Raw genomic sequence first — 23000 nt, forward strand, 5'->3', positions numbered from 1 at the left:
AAAGTTCACTACTGTGACTGTATTGTTGTATATCTCTCTGTAAAAGTCCTCTAGAACAGTGGTCACCAACTTTTCGGACCTCATGTACCACCAGTGGTCCATGGACCACCAGTTGGTGACCACTGCTCCAAAGGTTTCCTCAAACCAGCATTCACCAACCTTTTGTACCACTCGGACCACCAGTGGTCTGCTGACCACCAGTTGGCGATCACTGCTTTATAAGTTTATATATATATATTTACCAGGGTTATATCATCTTTTTGGATCGATCCCTTTTGTATTATACTAGTAGCCCTGTGCATGAATCTGTGCACCACTAGCTTGCCAGTAGCTCGCTGCTACCCTCCAGTAGCTCTCCACCCGCTTCCCTGCCCTCCTGTAGCTCACTCTGCCCCCCTGCACCCTCATTATAGCTTTCTGCCCTGCCCCCTCCTGTAGCTCTCCACTGCCCACGTGTAGCTAACTGCCCCACCCTCCTGCTGATCCATGATCTGGTCATTATGCGGTCTTTATTTTATAGGATAGTGACCTTTGTTGTCTGTTGTGATGTCCTTCATTTTCAAATCTATTTTATTAGATATGAGTATTGCTACTCCAGCTTTTTTTAAATTTCCATTTGCTTGGAAATTTTTTTTCCACCCCTTCACTCTCATCCTGTGTGGGTCTTTTGTTTTGAGGTGCGTCTCTTGTAGACAGCATATACTTGGGTCATGTTTTTGTATCCATTCTGCTACCCTACACCTTTTGATTGGAACATTTAGTGCATTTACATTTAGGGTTATTACTGGTAGGTACTTATCTATTGCCATTATATTTCTGTATGGCTAGGTTTCTCTCTGTTTCTTCTTCTCATTACAGCAATCCCTTTAGCATTTCTTATAATACTGTCTTGGTGGTGATATACTCCTTTAGCCTCTTTTTGTCTGGGAAACTATTTGACCATCTACTTTGAATGATAGTCTTGCTGGATATAATAATACTGTCTTGGTGGTGATATACTCCTTTAGCCTCTTTTTGTCTGGGAAACTATTTGACCATCTACTTTGAATGATAGTCTTGCTGGATATAATAATCATAGTCTCAGATCCTTGCTTTCCATTACCTTGAGAACTTTATGCCAATCCCTTCTGGCCTGTAGCGTTTCTGTTGTGAAGTCAGGAGTCAGCTTTATGGGAACTCCTTTGTAGGTAACAGTTTTCTTTTTTCTTGCTGCTTTTAAGATTCTCTTTTGTCTTTAATTTTGGGCATTTTAATTATGATGTGTCTGGGCGTGGGCCTCTTTGGGTTCTGCTTGTTTGTGGTTCTCTGTGCCTCCTGAACTTGTGTGACTTTTTCCTTTACCAGGTTAGGAAAGTTTTCTGCCATTATATCTTCAAACACATTCTCTGTCCCTTTCTCCCTTTCTGCCTCTTCTGGCACACCTGCTATTCTAATATTGGTATGATTCACGTTGTCCCACTGCTCCCTTAAGCTGTCCTCCTGTTTTTTAATTGTGTGTTTTGTTTCTCTGATTGAGTGATATTTTCAACTCTGTTTTCTAATTCACTGATTTGATCCTTAGCTTTCCCTAATCTGCTGTGTATTCCTGCCAATGTATTCTTTATTTGTGTTATGTCATTCTTTGTCTCAGACTGTTCTTTTTTCATAGGTACTATATCTCTTTTCATGCTGTTGATCATCTTTTTTTCATCATTACTATGAACTCTGTTTCAGATAAATTTCTTATCTGTACTTCATTTATCTCTTCTTCTGTCAAATTTTCTAGTTCTTTCATTTGGGAGTTGTTTCTTTGTCTTCTCATTTTGGCTTTCTTTTGGGTTTGTGACTATGTATTAGGTAGATCCTCTACACCTCTCAATCTCTAGTGCAGGACAGCTTTAAAGGCTGTTTCTAACGCAGGCAAAGACTCAAAGCCTCCAGAGACTGCCTATGCCTACAGACTGATAGGATTGACTTGAATTGCTCTGCAGGAAATTGTCCTCACTTGTGATGTGAGTTTTCTTCAACAGGGTGGGGCAGTTGCTTCTGACAAGAGCAGTGGTAATCAACCTTGGCTGCACATTAGAATCACCTGGGAATCTTTTTAAAATCCTGATTTCTGGGCCTCATCTGTTATGGGTTGGCTCAGCGAGATAGACCACCGACTCAGAATTTAAATTTAAGAGCCTTTTATTAAGCTGGCCAGCTGACCACAGCGCCTATCTCCCCCTCTGGGAGATTCGGAGCATGTGGCAGAGATCAAGGGTGCAGTATGATCCTTTATAGCAAAACAGTATTAGAAAAAAAATACAAAGCATTCCATTAGCTGTTCCTTAGAAGTACACAGAAAGTTCATAAGCATAAAGGGGGGGTAAACAGAGTCACACCTGGCTGGAGCATATCATAACACATTGTTTTTCTAAGACAATCTAGCAATTTTTCTTCTATGGTTCCTAACCCTGACACAATCCTCCATACGTCAGTCCCCCCTCCCAGCACATTCAATTTCTCATGTCCCATTTCCTCCCCTTAGCATATTCTGTAACATTCTGTAACCCTTCCATGCCGCAGTCCCTCACCCTAGCACATTCCCTACTGGTCTTATGCCCGAATCAAATCTTTGATTCAGTGCCCTCCTCTACGATATGAAATTGAGGAGGCATTTGGCAATGTAGGGTCGAGCCACCGGGGAAGCGTCCGGCATTTGATGGTGAAGAATTGGCTCGGCCGCTGACATAGAGTCTTAGTTCCCATGTCTTTCTCCTTCCCATTGGTCAGTTCACCAGGCGAGAGGCATGAGGAGGACGGGGTTACAATTTCCAGTGCCTCTTTCCTGCGACTTTGATGGCGGTTGGAGTGCTCAGCACCACCTGGTAGGGTCCATCCCATCTAGGTTCCAGGCTGCCAGGGTCATGGCGCTGCACCCAGACGAGATCTCCCGGCGAGAAGGCAGGCTGCGTTGGACTGGATCTCAGCACGTCCTCCTCCCGTACGGCTCTCACCACCCATTGTGCTGACGTGGCGCTGCTCTGCAAAGCCTGTAAGGACTCAAGCAAATTTCGGGTAGACAGCCGGGCAATTTTTTCCTCCCTTAGGCGGGGAAGAAGAGGTGGCGGCCTGCCAAACATAATTTCAAAAGGGGTGAGTCCCTTTATGTATGGAGTGCACCTAGCTCTGAGGAGGGCAAAAGGAAGGAGACTTACCCAGTTTTCGCCAGTCTCTAATTTTAACTTAGTTAATGTTTTCTTTAAGATCCGATTTATCCTCTCTACCTGTCCAGAACTCTGTGGTCTATAAACACAATGCAATTTCTAAGTAACTTGCAGGGCCTTAACTATGGATTGTGTAACTTTGGCGATAAACTCTGGGCCATCGTCGGACCCCATATATAGTGGCAGGCCAAACCGGGGGACAATTTCAGTGAGGAGTTTTCTAACTACTACCTGTGCTGTCTCTGCCTTGGTTGGGTATGCCTCAGGCCAGCCAGAGAAGGTATCAATGAAAACCAGCAAGTATTTATACCCTCTGTGTCCTCCTGGTATCTCGGTGAAGTCCACCTCCCAGTGTTCTCCGGGGTTCTGACCTCGGAATCGCTGCCCCAGCGCGGCGACAACAGGGAGCCCTTGATTCACCCGGGCACACACTTTGCACACTCTGGCCAAGTCTTGGGATATTTTCTGGAGCCCTGGGATGTAAAATTCTCTTCCCAGTAGTTCTGATAGCTTGGTTCCCCCCAGGTGGGTGCTTTGGTGGGTCTGGGAAGCAATGGTCTGCCCCAGGGCTTCTGGCACTATAGGCCTCCCGTCTGGCAGAATTAGCCATCCAGCCTCTCCTTCCCGGGCCCTTAGTTTCTCAGCTAGCCTTTGCTCCTCCGGCAGATGAGTAGGCTTCTCTGGGAGACTTCGTGCTGGCAGGGCTACGAGAACTTCTAGGGGCCCTACTGGTCTTTTAGCCACTTCCTTGGCCTCCTGTAAGGGCAGTGTGAGGAGATAGATCCTTGCAGTCCCTGGGTAGGTCTGGCAGGACGAGTGCCGGGGTGCTCACCAGGGCTTTTTAGATCTCCCCTGGCTCCTCCTCATGTCACTACTGTCGCCCCACATACCGCATACCGGGTACCTTCCTCTATGAAGCTGCTCCCGTCGGTGTAGAGGGTCTCATCCGGATTCTGCAGGGGCTGGTCCACAAGGTCCTTGCGGAGGGAAGTGAAGGTAGTCAGTGTCTCCTCGCAGTCATGCAAAGGGGCCTCTGCCTTCTCGTCAGGGAGGAGTGTGGCCAGGTTCAAGGCAGCTGTTTTCAGGAAGCTAAAATGTTTACTTTTTTTCCCTTTCCCCACCAGAGGGCCTGAGTGAGTGCTATGAGTTCCACAAGGAAGTCCACCTTTTGGCCCCCCACTGTCAGGGTCATTCTGGGCTCCTGGGGGCCAGCTGAGCCCCGACAACCCCAATCCACCTCCTCCACCAGCATGGGAGGGAGTCGGTTCCCCTGCACGTTCAGGGCACTCCCTTTTCCAATGTCCTTCCTTTCTGCAAAACGCACATTGATTTTCCCCAAGCCTGGGTTGGACTCCTTTTCTCCCGCGAGGCTTTTCTTTGTCCTTGTTGTCTCTCCGGCCCCTTGGGCCTCCTTCCTCGCTCAGGGCCAGGAGGACCTTGGCCATCCGGGTGTTTAAACCTGCCATCGGGTCCTTCCGATTGTCAAAAACCTTCTGGGCCACCTCAACCAACTTAGAGATTGATTTCCCCTCAAAGCCTTCTAACTTCTGTCATTTTTTCTAATATTTGGGACCGACTGGGAAACAAATGCAACATTGACAGCCCTCTGACTTTCCGGGGCATCAGGGTTAGGCCCTTGGACTGTCTCTGTCATCTTAGAGAGGTTTGTGGGTCTCCAAGCAGCAGCTCGGATGCCCTCTAATAGAGTCTGGCGATACCGATCGAGAGCCTCCTTTCCCCTGTCACTGTAGGGGTTCCAGTTGGGTTGCCTGGAGGGAAACACAGCCTTTAATCTGTACTAAAGGAGCTTTATTTCCTTACAGGGTCTTACATGTCACAGGACCTCACAGGGTCTGTAATTCCTGTAACAGAGGGCTAGTATTCATCACTTTATTAACCCCCTCTGTTCTAGACAGGCCTTCCCCAGTTTCCTACAGTTGAGGTTTTGTGCCACCCCTGGCATGGGCATGGTCACACAGGCCTGTAAGACAGCATACAGGTTGCTAACTGTCAACTCTTTCTCAATAGAGACCAAAATTTAATGGGTATTCTAATGGGCAACTGCCCTCTCAGCAGCTAGACACCCTTTGCTTTTTGGGTTCACCCTACATAGCCTTCTTCCAGGACAGTTTACACATAGGCCAGTTCTTCTGTCTAGCCACAAATACAGTTTGTCCGATTTCCTTAAAATGTATTCTGGCACAGGAGAAAGTTGTTTTGCTGTACAGAGGTAGCTTAACCCCTATACAACTGGGCTTGGACCTCTGCCTAGCAAATTGCAGTCTATGAGTTCAATATGCAGCCTCCGGTCCTCCTAACCCAAGGAGGTTTCGGCCAGTCTCTGAGTCAGACTCCTCCTCTTCTTGGAGAACTTCAAAGTCCTGACGGCTCCCAGGTCCAGGGAGAGCGCCCTTTTCTTAACCCTGTTTATTAGTTACAGGGCCCTGCTTTCCTTGTCTTCCCACCAGTCCCCTTTATGGCAGAGCAGCGACCAGGCCTCTTCCAAGGGATTGCACTGGAAGGGGCTATCAGCCCCTCCTCTTCCAGCAGCAACAGGTACTAAACCCTTTCAGTACATTTGCAAGCAGGGAGCTTTTACTAGCTCTATCTGCAGCTTTCATAGATCTCAGGCTTGCTACTCTATTTCTGGGGCTGTAGGAAGGCTAGTACCAGTCACTGGCTTATGGCTTAACTGCTGTAGCCTGCAAGTCAAAGGCCTAAGTACTTTCTCGCTGCTGCTGCTGCTGCTTCGCTTTTTAGGGCCACTGCAGGCAGCTCAGGCATCTAGCCCCCCTTCTTTGATCATTTACTCCCCAATTTGGTCTGGAGCTGGGGATAGCGCCTCGGTCTGCCTTGCTTCCCCAGGGGGCTGCCTGTCTAGCCCCAGATCTAGAGGGCCGGCCTGCCGTAGTGGCCACATAGGAACTGCAGGACTGGCGGATGTCGCAAGGTCCTGCAGGTTCTCCCCCTCTCTCCCTGAAGGACCGGGGGAGCCTTTCCCTTCTGGGGCCCGGCCAAAAGAATTGTCTGTCTCTGTCCCAATTTTCCCCTCGGAAGGCATGCCCTCATCTACTGGGGTTTCTTGGACAATATGTCAACCCAAACCTGAATATAAGGAATTTGATCAGGATGCCCTGGGCGGCCGTATATGACATAATGGACCCGGTAGGCAGCGGTCAGATCAAAAGACCCTGCATCCGGCCACCCCTCCTGGAAAGTGGGCCACTCCCGTTCACAGAATCGCTGTAAATCAAAAGCATTAACATTATAACTTTTAAATCTACCCCAGAACTTCAGTTTAATACAGTAAATTACAACCCAGGTAAGAGCAACTGATAGACAGAAATCTTTATTAACTAAGTAGGCTGATTCCCCTTTAACAGTGAGCAAAAGACTCTGAGAAAAAATAATTCTCGCAGCTGCAAGAGGCTTTGAAGACTATTAAAGGGGCCATCTCAAACGTTCAGCCAAGCGTATCAACAGAAAGCAGAATAAATCAAAGTAGCTTTTACTTTACACAGACCAGTAATGATTTACACTTTCTTAGTAGATCAGCCCAGGCTGGAGCTGTATCTAGTCCTCCTTCTCTGTAGTAATTTGGCTAGTCCCAAACAAACAAACTTTTTCCCGACCCCATGATGATCGGTGGCGAGAGACAGACAAGGGAGGGGGTGACCTGTTTTCACAGATCCTCACGCAGATGCCCGCCTGGCCGCGTCCCTTGGGAGCTTAGATTCGTCGTAGCTAAGGTGTACCCATATAAACCCCGGGCTTGGTCACCTCCACATGGGGGTGAGTCACCGTTATGCCATATGACGAATCGCGGAACCGCAGGTTGGGGCCCACTCGGACTCCGTAACCGAAGTCGTGGAGCCACACAAAGGAGAGGAGAGGGCAGGCCCCCTCCCTCCACACTCACACACTTTCACCAGACATTCACTCAGAGTTTAAACAATCCACCCAATTCCTAACAATTTCCCAATTCCTGAGGGAGCTCTATAGCTTCCCGGGAGGTGATCAAGCTCCCCTTCCACTCACTCGGAGTGGGCCTGACTGATAGGGGGTCAACGAAGATGACTGACCCTATCCCATTTGACAAAGACAAAGACAACAAAGAACAAAGACAAAATAAATCAGCCAAATGCAACCTAAGGTTGCCCGGAACATGCAGCTTGCTCCTTGAAGTCCTGAAAATTTTCAAAAAACATTGCAGCAGGGTGTACACAGAAGCAGACAACTTTTTGACAATAAACACCAAGACAAACAAATATCAGACAGACAAACCCAGTGCAGCCTACAGCCGCACGAACCAGGGACCCCGGCCACCGTCGTGGCCGCGGGTCAGGACCAGGAGTACCGCTGCGTCCAGCCCTCCGTATAGGTCCTTCCGTGGGACGTCCCAATTCCTGTTTAATGACCGGTCCTTACTCTCTCGAGAGTCCAGGTGGCTCGGTTTCCGAATTGGAAGTTCTGGGTGGACTGGAGGCCTCCTTGGTAGTCGTTCTCCACAGGTGTGGGGTATCTCGCTGAGTGCCCGGCGACAAGTGGGGGAGAGCCTCCTGCCTTGAATAGGGGGTCCCTCTCACCGCTGCCGGGGGAGAGCCTCCTGCCCTAAACAAGGGGTCCCTCTCACCCCTGCCGGGGGAGAGCCTCCTGCCTTGAATAGGGGGTCCCTCTCCTCCCTGCCAGGGGAGAGCCTCCAGCCCTAAACAAGGGGTCCCTCTCCTCCCTGCCGGGTATCTCGCTGCGGGCCTCCAAATGTTATGGGTTGGCTCAGCGAGATAGACCACCGACTCAGAATTTAAATTTAAGAGCCTTTTATTAAGCTGGCCAGCTGACCACAGCGCCTATCTCCCCCTCTGGGAGATTCGGAGCATGTGGCAGAGATCAAGGGTGCAGTATGATCCTTTATAGCAAAACAGTATTAGAAAAAAAATACAAAGCATTCCATTAGCTGTTCCTTAGAAGTACACAGAAAGTTCATAAGCATAAAGGGGGGGTAAACAGAGTCACACCTGGCTGGAGCATATCATAACACATTGTTTTTCTAAGACAATCTAGCAATTTTTCTTCTATGGTTCCTAACCCTGACACAATCCTCCATACGTCAGTCCCCCCTCCCAGCACATTCAATTTCTCATGTCCCATTTCCTCCCCTTAGCATATTCTGTAACATTCTGTAACCCTTCCATGCCGCAGTCCCTCACCCTAGCACACATCCCCCGGAAATTCTGTTTCTTTGTTACTAATGTGGTGGTTTCACCCCATAACAAAGAAACAGAATTTCTGGAGGATGAGGCCCAAAAATCAGGATTTTAAAAAGATTCCCAGGTGATTCTAATGTGCAGCCAAGGTTGAGAACCACTGGACTAGAGGGTAATTGCTATTTTTAATCTCTTAAGTGGCCTCAGGGGAAGATATTATCCTATAGGGTGTTAAACTGTCTGCCCATAGGCAAAGCAAATGTCTATGTGGGAAACATGTCCTCCGCTGTGTGAGGGAATGACCCAGTCCAGAAAACTTGGTGTGTATGCCTTCTGAGCTCTATCCCCTGTCCCCAGTCCTGGCTTCTGCCCTCCCAGCTGCAGTCCACTTCACCCTCCCTCTGTCGAAGCACAAGGCGGGAATTTTGTGCATTGGTCCTTTAAGAGGATACCTGAATTATCAGCTGTCACTCCCTGACAGACAGGATCCCACTGCTTTTCACAGCCAGATGTTATATGGGTACCCTACTCAGTTTTGGTGCTCTCTGCTGGTGGGCCCAGCTTGGAGATTAGCCCCCAGATTTCTCAGTGGCAACTTTTACACCTGAGATATCTCTCCAGGACTTCAGTTGCTGTCTGTGGGTACCTGGCCAGCCGTTTGGCGCCACTGCCCCTCCTACCAGTCTCTATGCAGTTTCCACTTTCAGTCCTCGGGTGTCAGGGTTCTTTCCTGTGCGTTTTCCATTGATTATTCAGGGAGTTATTCTGTATTTTGGCTGTAATACCAGTTTGTTTCTGGAAGCAAGTCCTTGCAGCATCTGCTTACTCTGCCACCATTTTTTAAACCTAGTAGTTTTGTTTTTTTTTAAAATATATTTTATTGATTTTTTACAGATAGGAAGGGAGAGGGATAGAGAGTTAGAAACATCGATGAGTGAGAAACATCGATCAGCTGCTTCCTGCACACCCCCTACTGGGGATGTGCCCGCAACCAAGGTACATGCCCCTGACCGGAATCGAACCTGGGACCCTTGAGCCCGCAGGCTGATGCTCTATCCACCGAGCCAAACTGATCAGGGCCCTAGTAATTTTTTAATGGAGACTTTAGTGTTTTCTATGTATAATATCATGTCACCTGTGATTAATAACAGTTTTATTTCTTCTTTTCCAGTTTGGATGCCTTTTATTTCTTCTTTTTGTCTGATCCCTATAGTAACACTGCCAATACTATATCCAACACTAGTGGTGAGAGTGGGCATCCTGTCTTATTCCTATTCTTAGGGGAGATGAGTTTAGGTTTTGCCCATTGAGTATGATGTTGGCTGTAGGTTTGTCATGTATGGCCTTTATTATGTTGAGGTGTGATCCCTCTATTTGCACTTTGATAAGAGTTTTTATCAAGAAAATGTGTTGGATTTTGTCAAATGCTTTTTTCTGTATCAATTGATATGATTATGTGATTTTTGTCTCTCAATTTGTTTATGTGATGTAATGCGTTTATCAATTTGTGGATATTGTACCATCCTTGCATCCCCAGAATAAATCCCACTTGGTCATGGTGTATGATCTTTCTAATGTAATGCTGATCCAATTTATTAAGATTTTGTTGAGGATTTTAGCATCTATGTTTATCAGAAATATTGGCCTGTAATTCTCTTTCTTTGTAGTGTCTTTATCTGGTTTTGCGATTAGGTTAATGCTGACTACATAGAAGGAGCTTGGAAATGTTCCTTCCTCTTAATATTTTGGAATAGTCTGAGGAGGATAGGTTTTAGTTGTTTGAATGCTTGGTAGATCTCCCCGGTTAAGCCGTCCTGATCAGGGCTTTTGTTTGCTGGAAGATTTTTGATCACTTCTTCAGTTTCTTCAGTAGTTATCAGCCTATTCAGGTCTTTTGATTCTTCCTGATTGCGTTCTGGGAGCTTGTATTTTTCTAGAAATGTGTCTATTTCTTATAGGTTGACCAGTTTGTTGGAATAGAGTTGTTCATAGTATTTTTCCCACAATCGTTTGTATTTCTGTGGGATCAGTTGTTACTTCACCTCTTTCATTTCTGATTTTGTTTATTTGGGTCCTCTCTCTTTGCTTCTTGGTGAGCCTGGCTAGAGGTTTATCAATCTTATTTCTCATTTCAAAGAACCAGCTCTTGGTTTCATTGATCTGTTGTATTGTTTTTTTGGTCTCTATGTTGTTTTATTTCCACTCTGATCTTTATTATTTCCTTCCTTCTGCTTATGCTGGGCTTTTGTTGTTGCTCTCTTTCTAACTGTTTGAGCTGTAGGGTTAGATAATTTATTACCATTTTTGCTTGTTTTTTTTTTGAGGTAGGCCTGTAGAGCTATGAACTTCCCTCTCAAGAGAGCTTTCATTGTGTCCCATAGATTTTGGATTGTTGTGTTTTCATTGTCATTTGTTGCCATGATGCTTTTTAGTTTTTCTCTGATATCTTTGGTAACCCACTCATTGTTTAATAGCATGCTATTTATCCTCCAGGTGTTTGACTTTTTTATTGCTTTTATTGTAATTGATTTCTAATTTTATGCCATTGTGATCTAAGCAGATGCTTGATATGACTTCTATCTTCTTGACTTTGAAGAGACTTTGCCTGTGGCCCAATATGTGGTCTATGTTTGAAAATGACCCATGTGCACTTGAAAAGAATGTGTATTCTGTGGCTTTGGGGTGAAATGTTCTGAAGATGTCAATTACATCTGATTTAGTGAGTCGTTTAGGATTGCTGTTTCTTTGGTGATTTTTTTGTTTAGAGCAGTGGTTCTCAACCTTCTGGCCCTTTAAATACAGTTCCTCATGTTGTGACCCAACCATAAAATTATTTTCGTTGCTATTTCATAACTGTAATGTTGCTACTGTTATGAATCGTAATGTAAATATCTGATATGCAGGATGGTCTTAGGCGACCCCTGTGAAAGGGTCGTTCGACCGCCAAAGTGGTCGCGACCCACAGGTTAAGAACCGCTGATTTAGAGTATTTGTCCAGTGGTATTAGTGGGGTATTAAAGTCCCCTACTATGACTGTATTGAGTCAGTCTCTCCCCTGATAACCTCAAGAAGTTTTTTATGTATTTAGGTGCTCCTGAATTGGGTGCATATATGTTTACCAGAGTTATATCTTCTTGTTGAATTGTTCCCTTTAGTATTATGAAGTGGCCTTTCTTTTTGCTTGTTATGGCCTTCACTTTGAGGTCTAATTTGTCAGAATAAATATTGCTACCCCAGCTTTTATTTTCATTTCCATTCACCTGACAAACCTTTTTCCATCTTTCACCATTAGCCTGTGTGAGTCCTTTGTTCTGAAGTGGATCTCCTGTAGACAGCAGATATATGGGTCATGTTTTCTTATCCGCTTAGCTACCCTGTATCTTTTGATTAGGACATTTAATTCATTTGCATTTAAAGTTATTATTGATAGGTACTTGTTTGTCGCCATTTTTATTCTTTATGCCTGTGTTCCTTCTTCCCTTCCTATTTCTTCTTTTTCAGCAGACCTTTAGCATTTCTTGCATTGCTGGTTTGGTGGTAATAAGCTTCCTTAGTCCTTTTTTGTCTGTGAAGCTCCTGATTTCACCCTTAACTCTGATTGATAGCCTTGCATGGTACAGTATTCTTGGATTCAGCCCCTTCCTCTGCATGATTTTGTATATTTTATTCCATTCCCCTCTGGCCTAATGTGTTTCTGTTGAGAAATTAGTTGATAGCTTGGTGGGAGATCCCTCATAGGTAACTTTCTTTCTCTCTCTGGCAGCCTTTAAGATGCTTTGTCGTTGATGTTTGCCAATCTATACTAATAAAAGCCTAGGGAGTCCTTGCGCCCTCACTCACGACATCGTCACAAGATGGCCGTCACAAGGTTGCCTCACGCACAGCAGAGGCGGGGCCCAGTGGCTGCTCCACATTGTGGGTACTGGGGGTCCTGTGACTCTGTGCGGCATAGAGGAGGCCAGTTCCAGCATTTCTGCCACCTTGCACAGTGGAGGCAGGTCCTGGTGGAGGAGGTGGGTCATGGCAGGGGAGGGCAGTTTGGGCGATCAGGCTGGCAGGGGAGGTCAGTTGTGGGCAATCAGGCTGGCAGGGGAGGGCAGTTGTGGGCGATTGCTCCGGCAGAGTAGGGCAGTTGGGGGTGATCAGGCGGGCAGGGGAGGGCAGTTGGGGGCGATTGCTCCGGCAGGGTAGGGCAGTTTGGGGTAATTGGGCTGGCACGGGAGGGCAGTTGGGGGTGATCAGGCCAGCATGGGAGTGGTTAGGTGTCAATCAGGCCGGCAGGGGAGTTGTTAGGGGACGATCAGGCTTGCAGGCCTAAGTGGTTTGTGCAATCAGGGAGGCAGGCAGGCGAGCCCTTAGAAGCCAGTGGTCCCAGATTGTTAGAGGGATGTCCAACTGCGTGATCAGGCCTAAACCAGCAGTCGGACATGGCGTGTCCCTCAGCCTGCCCTGCACCCTGTCCCAGAATTTCATGCACTGGGCTTCTGGTTTAAGTATAATGTGTCATGGTGTTGGTCTTTTGGGGTTCATATTGTTTGGGACTCTGTGAGCTTCTTGGACTTTTGTGAGTTTATTTCCAGAAGATAAGGTCAAGGAATTGAATGAATGGGGAAATAGCCACAATTCAGTATAGAGGAGGTAGAAAGAGAATGGGTGTGTAAGAAAAAAAGTAAAAAACAAGGTACATAAAAAGAAAAAATATATATACTAGCATGAATTAAAAATATATATTTAAAAGAAAATTTGCATATTATATATATAATTTTCTCTTTAATCTATGTATTTGTTTATTATTGGAAAAGGAGAATAGAAAGTAGATAGGCCTTAGTTGGTGATTGGAATTAAACTATTAGAAGAAGAGAACAAGCGAGAAAAGGAAAAACAGAAGCAAAAAAAAAAAAAAAAAGCACAAAAAAATAACCACAAACTAGCACACAAGCAACAACAATAAGACAGAAGGAAAGAGCCCTAGCTGGTTTGGCTCAGTGGATAGAGTGTCGGCCTGCGGACTGAAGGGTCCCAGGTTCGATTCTGGTCAATGGCATGTACCTTGGTTGCGGGGTGCATCCCTAGTGGGGAGTGTGCAGGAGGCAAGCTGATTGATGTTTCTAACTCTCTATCCCTCTCCCTTCCTCTTTGTAAAAAATCAATAAAATATATTTTTTAAAAAAGACAGAAGGAAAGAAAAAGAAAAAAAGGAAGAAAAAATGTTTTGATAGTGAAGACAGAGAAGAGAGAAGTGTGCATGGACTTGGAGCAGGAGAGAGAAAATTAGATATATGAGTAAGATCAATTTTTAACAGGGAGTAAAAAGAAATGATAGCAAAAAACTAAAGCAAAAACAGGGTAAGAGAAACAGGACAAAAAGGGAAAGGTGAGGAAGAGAGTGTCGGCATAAAGGAAAAATTGAGATAGAGTAAAATAATGCTAAAAGAAAAAAATAGAATGTGGAACACTAATCCCAAAATAAAATAAAGAAAAAATAGAATAAAACAAAACTTTAAAAAAAGGGAGAATAATAGTAGTAATAATAATTAAAAATAAAGATATAATAAAAAAAGTAAAATGAAGTTTTACTTAGTTTCTTAAGTAAAAGATAAAAAACAAAGTAGTGAAGGTCATTCACTTCCTCTACTATTCTGCTTGGCACATCTGTTTCCTGTCAGGTAGTTAGCACAGTGTTGAAGTTTCCTGTGATCCACCACTCCTCTGTGTCATAAGGCACAACCTTGTTTTCAAGCAGGAGGGATCTCTCTGCTCACATTGTTTCTCTGCCTGCCTTCAGTTGTATTTACACAAGAGTCAATTTCTGACACAACCCCTGGGTGGCAGTGTTTCTGTATTAATATCCAGGGCTAAATGCCCCCTTTACCCAATGTTTAAGATTCTTCTTTTCCTGCCACACTTAATACTGTGTTGGAGGGTCACACTGCCCCAGAGCTGGTTTCCTGCTCGTCTGTCCTTATTCTGATCTCCAGTTTCCACCAAAACAACTTTCCCCTGCAGTCTCAGTGAATGTTTTTAATTGGAAGATCCTATGTACTGGACTTAGCAAGCAAAAGCAAGGAGAAAAAAACAAAGACAAAGGAACCGCACCCACTCACATCTGTTTCCCCTGGCACTGCACAGCCGGTATAGAACTTCAGGCTGCCTTTCTGGGCATAGATTCTCATGGCTGCGGGCTTATATCTAGAGTCCCCCTCTGCCAGCAGCCCTGTGGACCCCCTTCTACTTTCGAGGGCTACACTGACCCCAAGGGCTCCGGGTTTGGTGGAGCACAATCTCCCTCTGAGACTCTAGTCTCCTCTGCACACGGTTCTCCCTCCAGCCTGGATCTCAGATCTCACCTTTCTCTAGGCCAGTGGTTCTCAACCTTGGCTGCACATTAGAATCACCTGGGAATCTTTTTAAAATCCTGATTTCTGAGCCTTATCCTCCAGAAATTCTGTTTCTTTGTTATGGGGTGAAGCCAACACATTAGTAACAAAGAAACAATTTCCGTGCAGCCAAGGTTGAGAACCACTGCTCTAGGCTATCTCTGACCTTTCGGTACACTGATTTTTCTCACCAGCTGTCTTTAATTCATCAATTGCAGGTGGATATTATTCAATTCAGCTGTTCCTTCTATCTGCTCTGTGTCTTCCCCTGGACAAACTTTAGGCGCCCATGGTCTGGTAGGCTGGAGTCTTGGTTTTCGTAGGTTCGCAGCTGAGGCAGCTGGTCCTGGGAGGTATATGAGGTCTCCCCAGTTGAAGGTAAGGCTGGGCTTCGGATCACAGCCACTCTCCCCTTCAAGATGGCATGGTCTCTGCAGCAGAACCGGCTGCTCCGGGAGAGATTTCAGCAGCAGTAGAGGCTACCTGGCCAGGGGCGCTTGGTCCGCCAGTCCCCAACAGTCCTGTGGGATATAGCAGTCCCTCACTCACAAATACAGACACTCCCTGCACATCCACGCAGTCTCCTTTCATTCTCTCATTCACACACTATCTTGCAGCCTGCCATCCCATTGGCAGCCATCTTTGTAATGAAGTTTTTAAATTAAAAAATGTGGAATAGGTAAAAGTTTTTCTGTTTTCTCTAATACTTCATGAATAGTTGGTTTAAATAACATAATTTTATCTGATAATTTTTATAAATTTAACATCTCATTTGCAGTTAGTTATTGGGAAATGACTTTTTTAGAATAGCCTTAACATATATTTATAGAACACCTATTTAACTTGAAGTTTGCTGCAAAAGAGCTTAATAGGAATGCCAAGAAATGTGATAAAGAAGAAAAGGCTGAAAAGGCCAAGATTAAAAAGGTAAGCTACTTTTATTATTTTTATCTTTTTTAAACTCATGATAGCACAATTAATCATGCAAGAGTGGATGTTTCAGTTTATTTTACATTGAAGAAAGATTACTGGCTTAGAGAAAGACAAATATCACATGATCTCACTTATATGTGGAATCTAATAAACACAATAAACTGATAAATAAAATAGAACCAGAGACATGGAAACATGGGACAGACTGTTGAATCCCTGGGGCAGGGAGGAACTGGGTCGTGGAGGCATTTGGAATACTCTTAGCAATAAAGGTAAAAAAGGTATAAAGGTAATAAAGGTAAAAAAAGAAAGATTACTGGCTTTAGCATTTTAAACCAAATATATATTTAACTAAATTATTTATTATTTGGTATAGTTAATAATGGCTTTTTTTGTTTATTACTATTTACATGTTCAAGTGTGGCTCACATACAGAGTATAACTGTTCTGTTACCTACATCTAAAGATTGCCCTTTAGTTTGTAGCCCAAACTACTCTTAGAAGTATAAAGCCTATATGTAAGAATAAAATTTAATTTTTTTTTAAAGTGAGAAGCATTTCTTTTTAAAAAATATATTTTATTGATTTTTTACAGAGAGGAAGGGAGAGGAATAGAGAGTTAGAAACATGGATGAGAGAGAAACATCGATCAGCTGCCTCCTGCACACTCCCTACTGGGGATGTGCCTGCAAATAAGGTACATGCCCTTGACCAGAATCGAACGTGGGACCCTTGAGTCCGCAGGCTGACGCTCTATCCACTGAGCCAAACCGGTTAGGACTAAAATTTAATGTTTTTGGTTCATTTTAATTTCTGTAGTTTCTGAAGTTTATATCTAAACAGTGTATAGTATTAATGTGTATTATGTTTGTGTATTTGCTAGGAGGTTTAACTGCAAATAGTTGTACTCATAGCTATGATGTATTTTACACTAAAAGGATCAAAGCAAAATCAACAATAAAAAGCCATAAAAAAGAAGGAAATCCTTCCATTTGCAATAGTGTGTATAAACCTTGAGGGTATTATGCTAACTAAAAATAGATCAAACAGAGAAAGGCAAATACATGTGATCTCATTTATGTGTAATCTTAAAAAAAACCTCATAGATAAAGAAGAGATTGATGGTGTCCAGAGGAGGGGAATGGGAAGTGAGTGAAAAGGGTGAAAATGGTCAAAAGATACAAATTTCTGCTTATAAATTAAGTCCTGGGGATCTAATGTACAACATGGTGACTATAGCTAATAATACTGTATTGTATATATGAAAGTTAAGAGAATAGATCTTAATAGTTCTCTTCATAAGAAAAAAGTTATAACTGTGGTGATGGATGTTGACTAGGAAAAAAAATGGAAAGTGTGACATTGCATGTTCCAGTATCTTTATTACATTGCTCTTTATATTGAAGAATTGGAAAGAAACTAAATTCCCAGCATTAAGGGATTTTTAAAATTTTGTAATACATTTATTGGGGTGGCATTGGTTAATAGTATCATATAGGTTTCAAGTGTATATATCTATGATACAAGATCTGTATATTGTACTATGTGCCCACCAGGATCTTAATCTATGCATGTTCTCACATTTCTGTTACTTTTGTACCTTCTCTGTTTTGCTTCTGTGGAGGTCTATCTGAGCTATTTAATATTTTATTTTAAATTGACTTTTAACCTTAGCCCTGGTCAAAGCTATTAGAGCAAGAAAAGCCTAGGTCTGTGTTAGTTATATTTATTTCAAATAATACATTTAAATAAATGCATAATTAAAGTGAAGATGGTTGTCTGTGTATATCCAAAGTAATTTTATGTACTCTCTGTAGTGTTTGTACCAGTCACAAGGAAAGCCCTGGTTAGTGGTACATTCATGCTATCAGCCTTTAGAAATGTTGACGTAGTTATATATTTGACTTAAAAATATGTGTTTTTTAAAATAAGATGAGAAAACAGTGTGTCTTGTGCATTTACTTTATAATAAATTTATTTTGTAATAAATAGGTTTATGTACTTGGAATACTATAACACTAAAATATTAACAGCGGTAATGGCTCAGTGATGTGATTATGAGGAATTTTAAAAGTATGATTTTAAACTTAACTATAAATTCTCATTTTATCTCCTTAAAAGCTAATTATGAAAGCTCTTAAATATTATTAAAACTTGTCTTCACCACTATTTACTTTTTGCTCTGTGTGAAACAGGCTATTCAGAAAGGGAATACAGAAGTTGCAAGAATACATGCTGAAAATGCAATCCGCCAGAAGAACCAAGCAATTAATTTCTTGAGAATGAGTGCTAGGGTTGATGCTGTGGCAGCCAGAGTTCAAACTGCAGTAACAATGGGAAAGGTAAGGCTTAATATCTATAAACAGTAGGAACTCTTGATTTAAGTTTAATGAGAGTATTAGGAGTTGCTGGAAATCTAAATCCATTGCAAGGTGCTGTAGATTGCTAGTAAATGCCTTTATGGGCAAGAGAGACATAGTCGTCTTTGACTATGGTGAGGAAAATGATTTTGACAGTGGCTTTTAAACTTAGATTTATGAGTTGTCTTTCAATGAAGAATCAAAGACCAAACATACATACTGTACTTTTACTGTTAAGGAAAGGGTAGGTAAATTGTATAAGTTGATCTGTAAGTAATATATTTAAGAGACTACCTGAAGTTTGAGATTACTTATAGCATGCTCAGTCTTTTTTTTTAATACTTCCAATAGGTAACCAAGTCCATGGCAGGTGTAGTTAAATCTATGGATGCTACATTGAGGAGTATGAACCTTGAAAAGGTAAAAAAAAAAAAAATTATTTGATGTTCAGATAGCATCTTTTCAGTATAAGGTTTTCTTATGACCATATTTCTTTTTACAGATTTCTGCCCTGATGGACAAATTTGAACACCAATTTGAAACACTGGATGTTCAAACACAACAAATGGAAGACACAATGAGTAGTACTACAACCCTAACAACACCACAAGTAAGAATAGTTTCTTTACTTAGAATAACTTTTTAAAAATTACCTGAGTTCACAATATAATGGCTTTGTGAGCCAAAATCATCTCTAGAATGTGAAGTAAACATGGTGTATCCCCAAAATGCAAGTAGGAAGTTATGCTTTGCCCCTGGATTCCTAAGGACATGTTGGAAGATGCCATTCCCTATCTTATTTTGAAATTCTAAAAATTATACTAGGTCAAATGTCTAGGGAGTTTGGAACTTGGTTCTACCTGGTTAATCAAATGAACAAAGAAAGACTTGGTATTACTACTTTACTAATATGGAGAAAATGTAATTTACAGAATAGGTTAGGAAGTAATCAGCAACTGTCCATTGATATTTTAATTCCAATGACTTCACAAAAAAGTAAATAAGAGAATAAGCTTATGTTTAGGTTTTAGAGTAAAGAAAGAAAGAATTCATGTGTATATCTTATAGTGAGGATATATATTTAACCATTACTTTTATACTTGCTCTAGAGCAAGCATGTCAAACTCATGGCTGACAGGCCACATGCCTTGAGTTTGACATGCTTGCTCTAGAGCAGTGGTTCTCAACCTTGGCTGCACATTAGAATTACCTGGGAATCTTTTTAAAATCCTGATTTCTGGGCCTCATTCTCCAGAAATTCTGTTTTTTTGTTATGGGGTGGGGCCACAACATTAGTAACAAAGAAACAGAATTTCCGGAGGATGAGGCCCAGAAATCAGGTTTTTAAAAAGATTCCCAGGTGATTCTAATGTGCAGCCAAGGTTGAGACCCACTGCTCTAGAGCCTTGATCCTCCAAATGTGGTTCAGGAATCAAGAACATTTGTATCACCTGGAAGCTCATTAATTTAGACCCCCACCCTCCACAGCCATTGAATCAGAATCATTTTAACAAGATTCCCAGGTTACTTTTATGTACCATGTTTGAGAAGCTCTGTCTTGGATTTTCTTATTCAAACACCTTAGGTCAGTAGTCGGCAAACTGCGGCTCGAGAGCCACATGCTGCTCTTTGACCCCTTGAGTGTGGTTCTTCCACAAAATACCGACTTCTGGCCCTAACCAGTTTGGCTCAGTGGATAGAGTGTTGGCCTGCAGACTGAAGGGTCCCGGGTTCGATTCCGGTCAAGGGCATGTACCTTGGTTGCGGGCACATCCCCAGTAGGGGGTGTGCAGGAGGCAGCTGATCGATGTTTCTCTCTCATCCGTGTTTCTAACTCTATCCCTCTCCCTTCTTCTCTGTAAAAAATCAATATAAAATACAGTGGGGCCTTGACTTACGAGTTTAATTCGTTCCAAGACCGAGCTCGTTAAGGAGCTCATTAAGGAGCTCGTTAACTCAAATTACTCTGTCAACTCAATACAAAAAATCAGCCGAGAGACAGCTGGTATCTCAAAGAACTCGTTAGTCGCGACACTCGTAAGTCAAGGCCCCACTGTATATTTAAAAAAAAAAAAAACCGAACTTCTGCGCATGGGCCACGAAGTTTGAATTGCACTGTACATGCGCGCCCACACGTAGTATTTTGTGGAAGAGCCACACTCAAGGGGCCAAAGAGCCACATGTGGCTCATGAGGCGCAGTTTGCCGACTATTGCCTTAGGAGATTCCCAGGTGATTCTGTGATGTTCATTTAGCATCTTTTCAGTGTAAGTTTTTCTTAGGCCCACAAGTTTAGAAAACACAAATGAATTGAAAAGGACACTTGCATTTCTTATTTTCTTTTTTTGTAAAGTTTTACATATGTGTCCTTTTTCCCCATTTGACCCCCTCCCCCATGCCTTCCCAGCCCAGGCAAGCCCCCACCTGCCCCAGTGTCTGTGTCCATTGGTTATGCTAATATGCATGCATATAAGTCCTTTGGTTGTTCTCTAACCCCCCCTACCATTTGTCTCTAGATCAAACTGTTCTTGTTCATCAAATTATGTTGTTCATTATATCCCACATATGAGTGAGATCATGTGATATTTATCTTTCTCTGACTGGCTTATTTTGCTTAGCATAATGCTCTCAAGTTCCATCCATGCTATTGCAAATGGTAAAAATTCCTTTTTTTAATAGTGGCATTGTATTACATTGTGAAGATGTACCACAGTTTTCTAATCCACTCATCTGCTGATGGGCACTTAGGTTGTTTCCAGATCTTAGCTATGGTGAATTGTGCTGCTATGAACATAGGGGTGCATATATCCTTTCTGGTTGGTGTTTCTGTTTTCTTGGGATATAGTCCTAGAACTGGGATTACTGGGTCAAATGGCAGTTCCATTTTTAACTTTTTGAGGCAACTCCATACTGTTCTCCACAGTGACTGCACCAGTCTGCATTCCCACCAGCAGTGCACGAGGGTTCCTTTTTGTCCACATCCTCCACAGCACTTGTCATGTGTTGATTTGTTGATGATAGCCATTCTGACAGGTGTGAGATGGTATCTCGTTTTGATTTGCATCTCTCGGATGATTAGTGACTTTGAGCATATTTTCCTATGTCTGTGGGCCTTCTGTATGTCCTCTTTTGAAAAGTGTCTATTTAGATCCTTTGCCCATTTTTTGATTGGGTCGTTTATCTTCCTTTTGTTAAGTCCTATGATTACTTTGTAAATTTTGGAGATTAAACTCTTATCGGAAATGTCATTGAAAAATATGTTTTCCCATGCAGTGGGCTTTCTTGTTGTTTTGTTGATGGTTTCTTTTGCTGTGTACAAGCTGCTTTTTAATTTGATGTAGTCCCATTTGTTTATTTTCTCCTTAGTCTCCATTGCCCTAGGGCAGCCGTGGGCAAACTACGGGCCCGCAGGCCGGATTCAGCCTGTTGGGCTGTTCTGTCCGGCCCACGGAACCGAAAGAGCGGAGGGTTCTCTTGCTCTCCCCTCCGCTCCTTCACCAGCAGCAGTGTTAATATGGCAACGTCGGGAAACACGGCCGCAGCTCCTTCTTCTGAGTCCAGTTTAAGAACCCATTGTGGCCCTCGAGTCAAAAAGTTTTCCCACCCCTGCCCTAGGGGCTGTGTCTGTAAACATATTACTACGATATATGTCTGCTATTTTGCTGCCTATGGAGTCTTGTAGGATTTTTATGGTTTCCCAAGTCCTTTAGCCATTTTGAGTTTGTTTTTGTGTATGGTGTAAGTTGGTGGTCTACTTTCATTTTTTGCATGTATCTCGCAAATTTCCCAGCACAATTTATTAAAGAAACTGTTTTGACTCCATTGTATGCTCTTGCCTCCTTTGTCAAATACTAACTGAGTATAATGGCTTGGGTCAATTTCTGGGTCCTCTATTCTGTCCCATTGGTCTATATGTCTGTCCTTGGGCCAGTACCCGGCAGTTTTGAGAACCGTGGCTTGGTAATATAGCTTGATATCTGGTATTGTGATTCCTCCAACTTTGGTCTTCTTTCTCAGCATTGCTGTGACTATTCAGGGTCTTTTTTTATTCCAGATGAGTTTTTGGGAGTTTGTTCTAGATCTTTAAAATATGCTGTAGGTATTTTAATGGGGATTGTATTGAACCTATAGATTTCTTTGGGTAGTATGGACATTTTAATGATGTTGATTCTACCAATTCATGAACATGGTATGGTATATTCTTCCATTTGTTTATGTCTTCCTCTGTCTCTTTTTTCAATGTCCTGAAGTTTTCTGAGTATAGGTCTTTTATGTCCTTAGTTAAGTTTTCCTAGGTATCTTAATTTTTTTGGTGTTATGGTAAATGGGATTGTTTTTTTCATTTCTCTTTCTGTGGGTTCATTATTGGTGTCCAAAAGGCCATAGATTTCTGGGTGTTAATTTTGTATCCTGCTACATTGCCAAATTTGCTTATTAGGTCTAGTAGTTTTTTGATTGAATCTTTGGAGTTTTCTATGTATAGTATCATGTCATCTGCACATAAGGATAGTTTTACTTCTCCTTTTCCAATTTGGATGCCTTTTATTTGTTCTTCTTGCCTGATCAGTATGGCTAGCACTTCCAGTACTATTTCGAACAGGAGTGGTGAAAGTAGGCATCCTTTCTCGTTCTTATTCTTAGGGAAAATGAGTTTCATTTTTGCCCATTGAGTATGATGTTGGCTGTAGGTTTGTTATATAAGGCTTTTATTATGTTGAGGTATGATCCTTCTATTCCAACATTGCTGAGAGTTTTTATCAAGAAAGGGTGTTGGATTTTGTCAGATGCTTTTTCTGCATCAATTGATATTATTATGTGATTTTCGTCTCTCAGTTTGTTGATATGATGTATCACATTAATTGATTTGTGGATATTGTACCATCCTTGCATCCCCAAAAGAAATCCCATTTGGTCATTATGTATGATCTTTCTAATT

The 23000-nt window shown here is 42.7% G+C and overlaps 1 protein-coding gene across 1 annotated transcript in view; it reads left to right on the forward strand.

Moving 5' to 3' along the window:
• The window catches only part of LOC308510754 (charged multivesicular body protein 1B2), a 53627-nt gene that overhangs the window by 15456 nt on the left and 15171 nt on the right, over positions 1-23000 (forward strand). The window contains exons 2-5 of the mRNA XM_081080784.1: positions 15602-15699; positions 17901-18047; positions 18417-18485; positions 18568-18675. Coding sequence (XP_080936910.1) covers positions 15602-15699; positions 17901-18047; positions 18417-18485; positions 18568-18675 — 422 coding nt within the window. The remainder of the gene's footprint in view (positions 1-15601; positions 15700-17900; positions 18048-18416; positions 18486-18567; positions 18676-23000) is intronic.

This window comes from Myotis nattereri, assembly GCF_964212035.1.
Source record: "Myotis nattereri genome assembly, chromosome: X".
Lineage (NCBI taxonomy): Eukaryota > Metazoa > Chordata > Mammalia > Chiroptera > Vespertilionidae > Myotis > Myotis nattereri.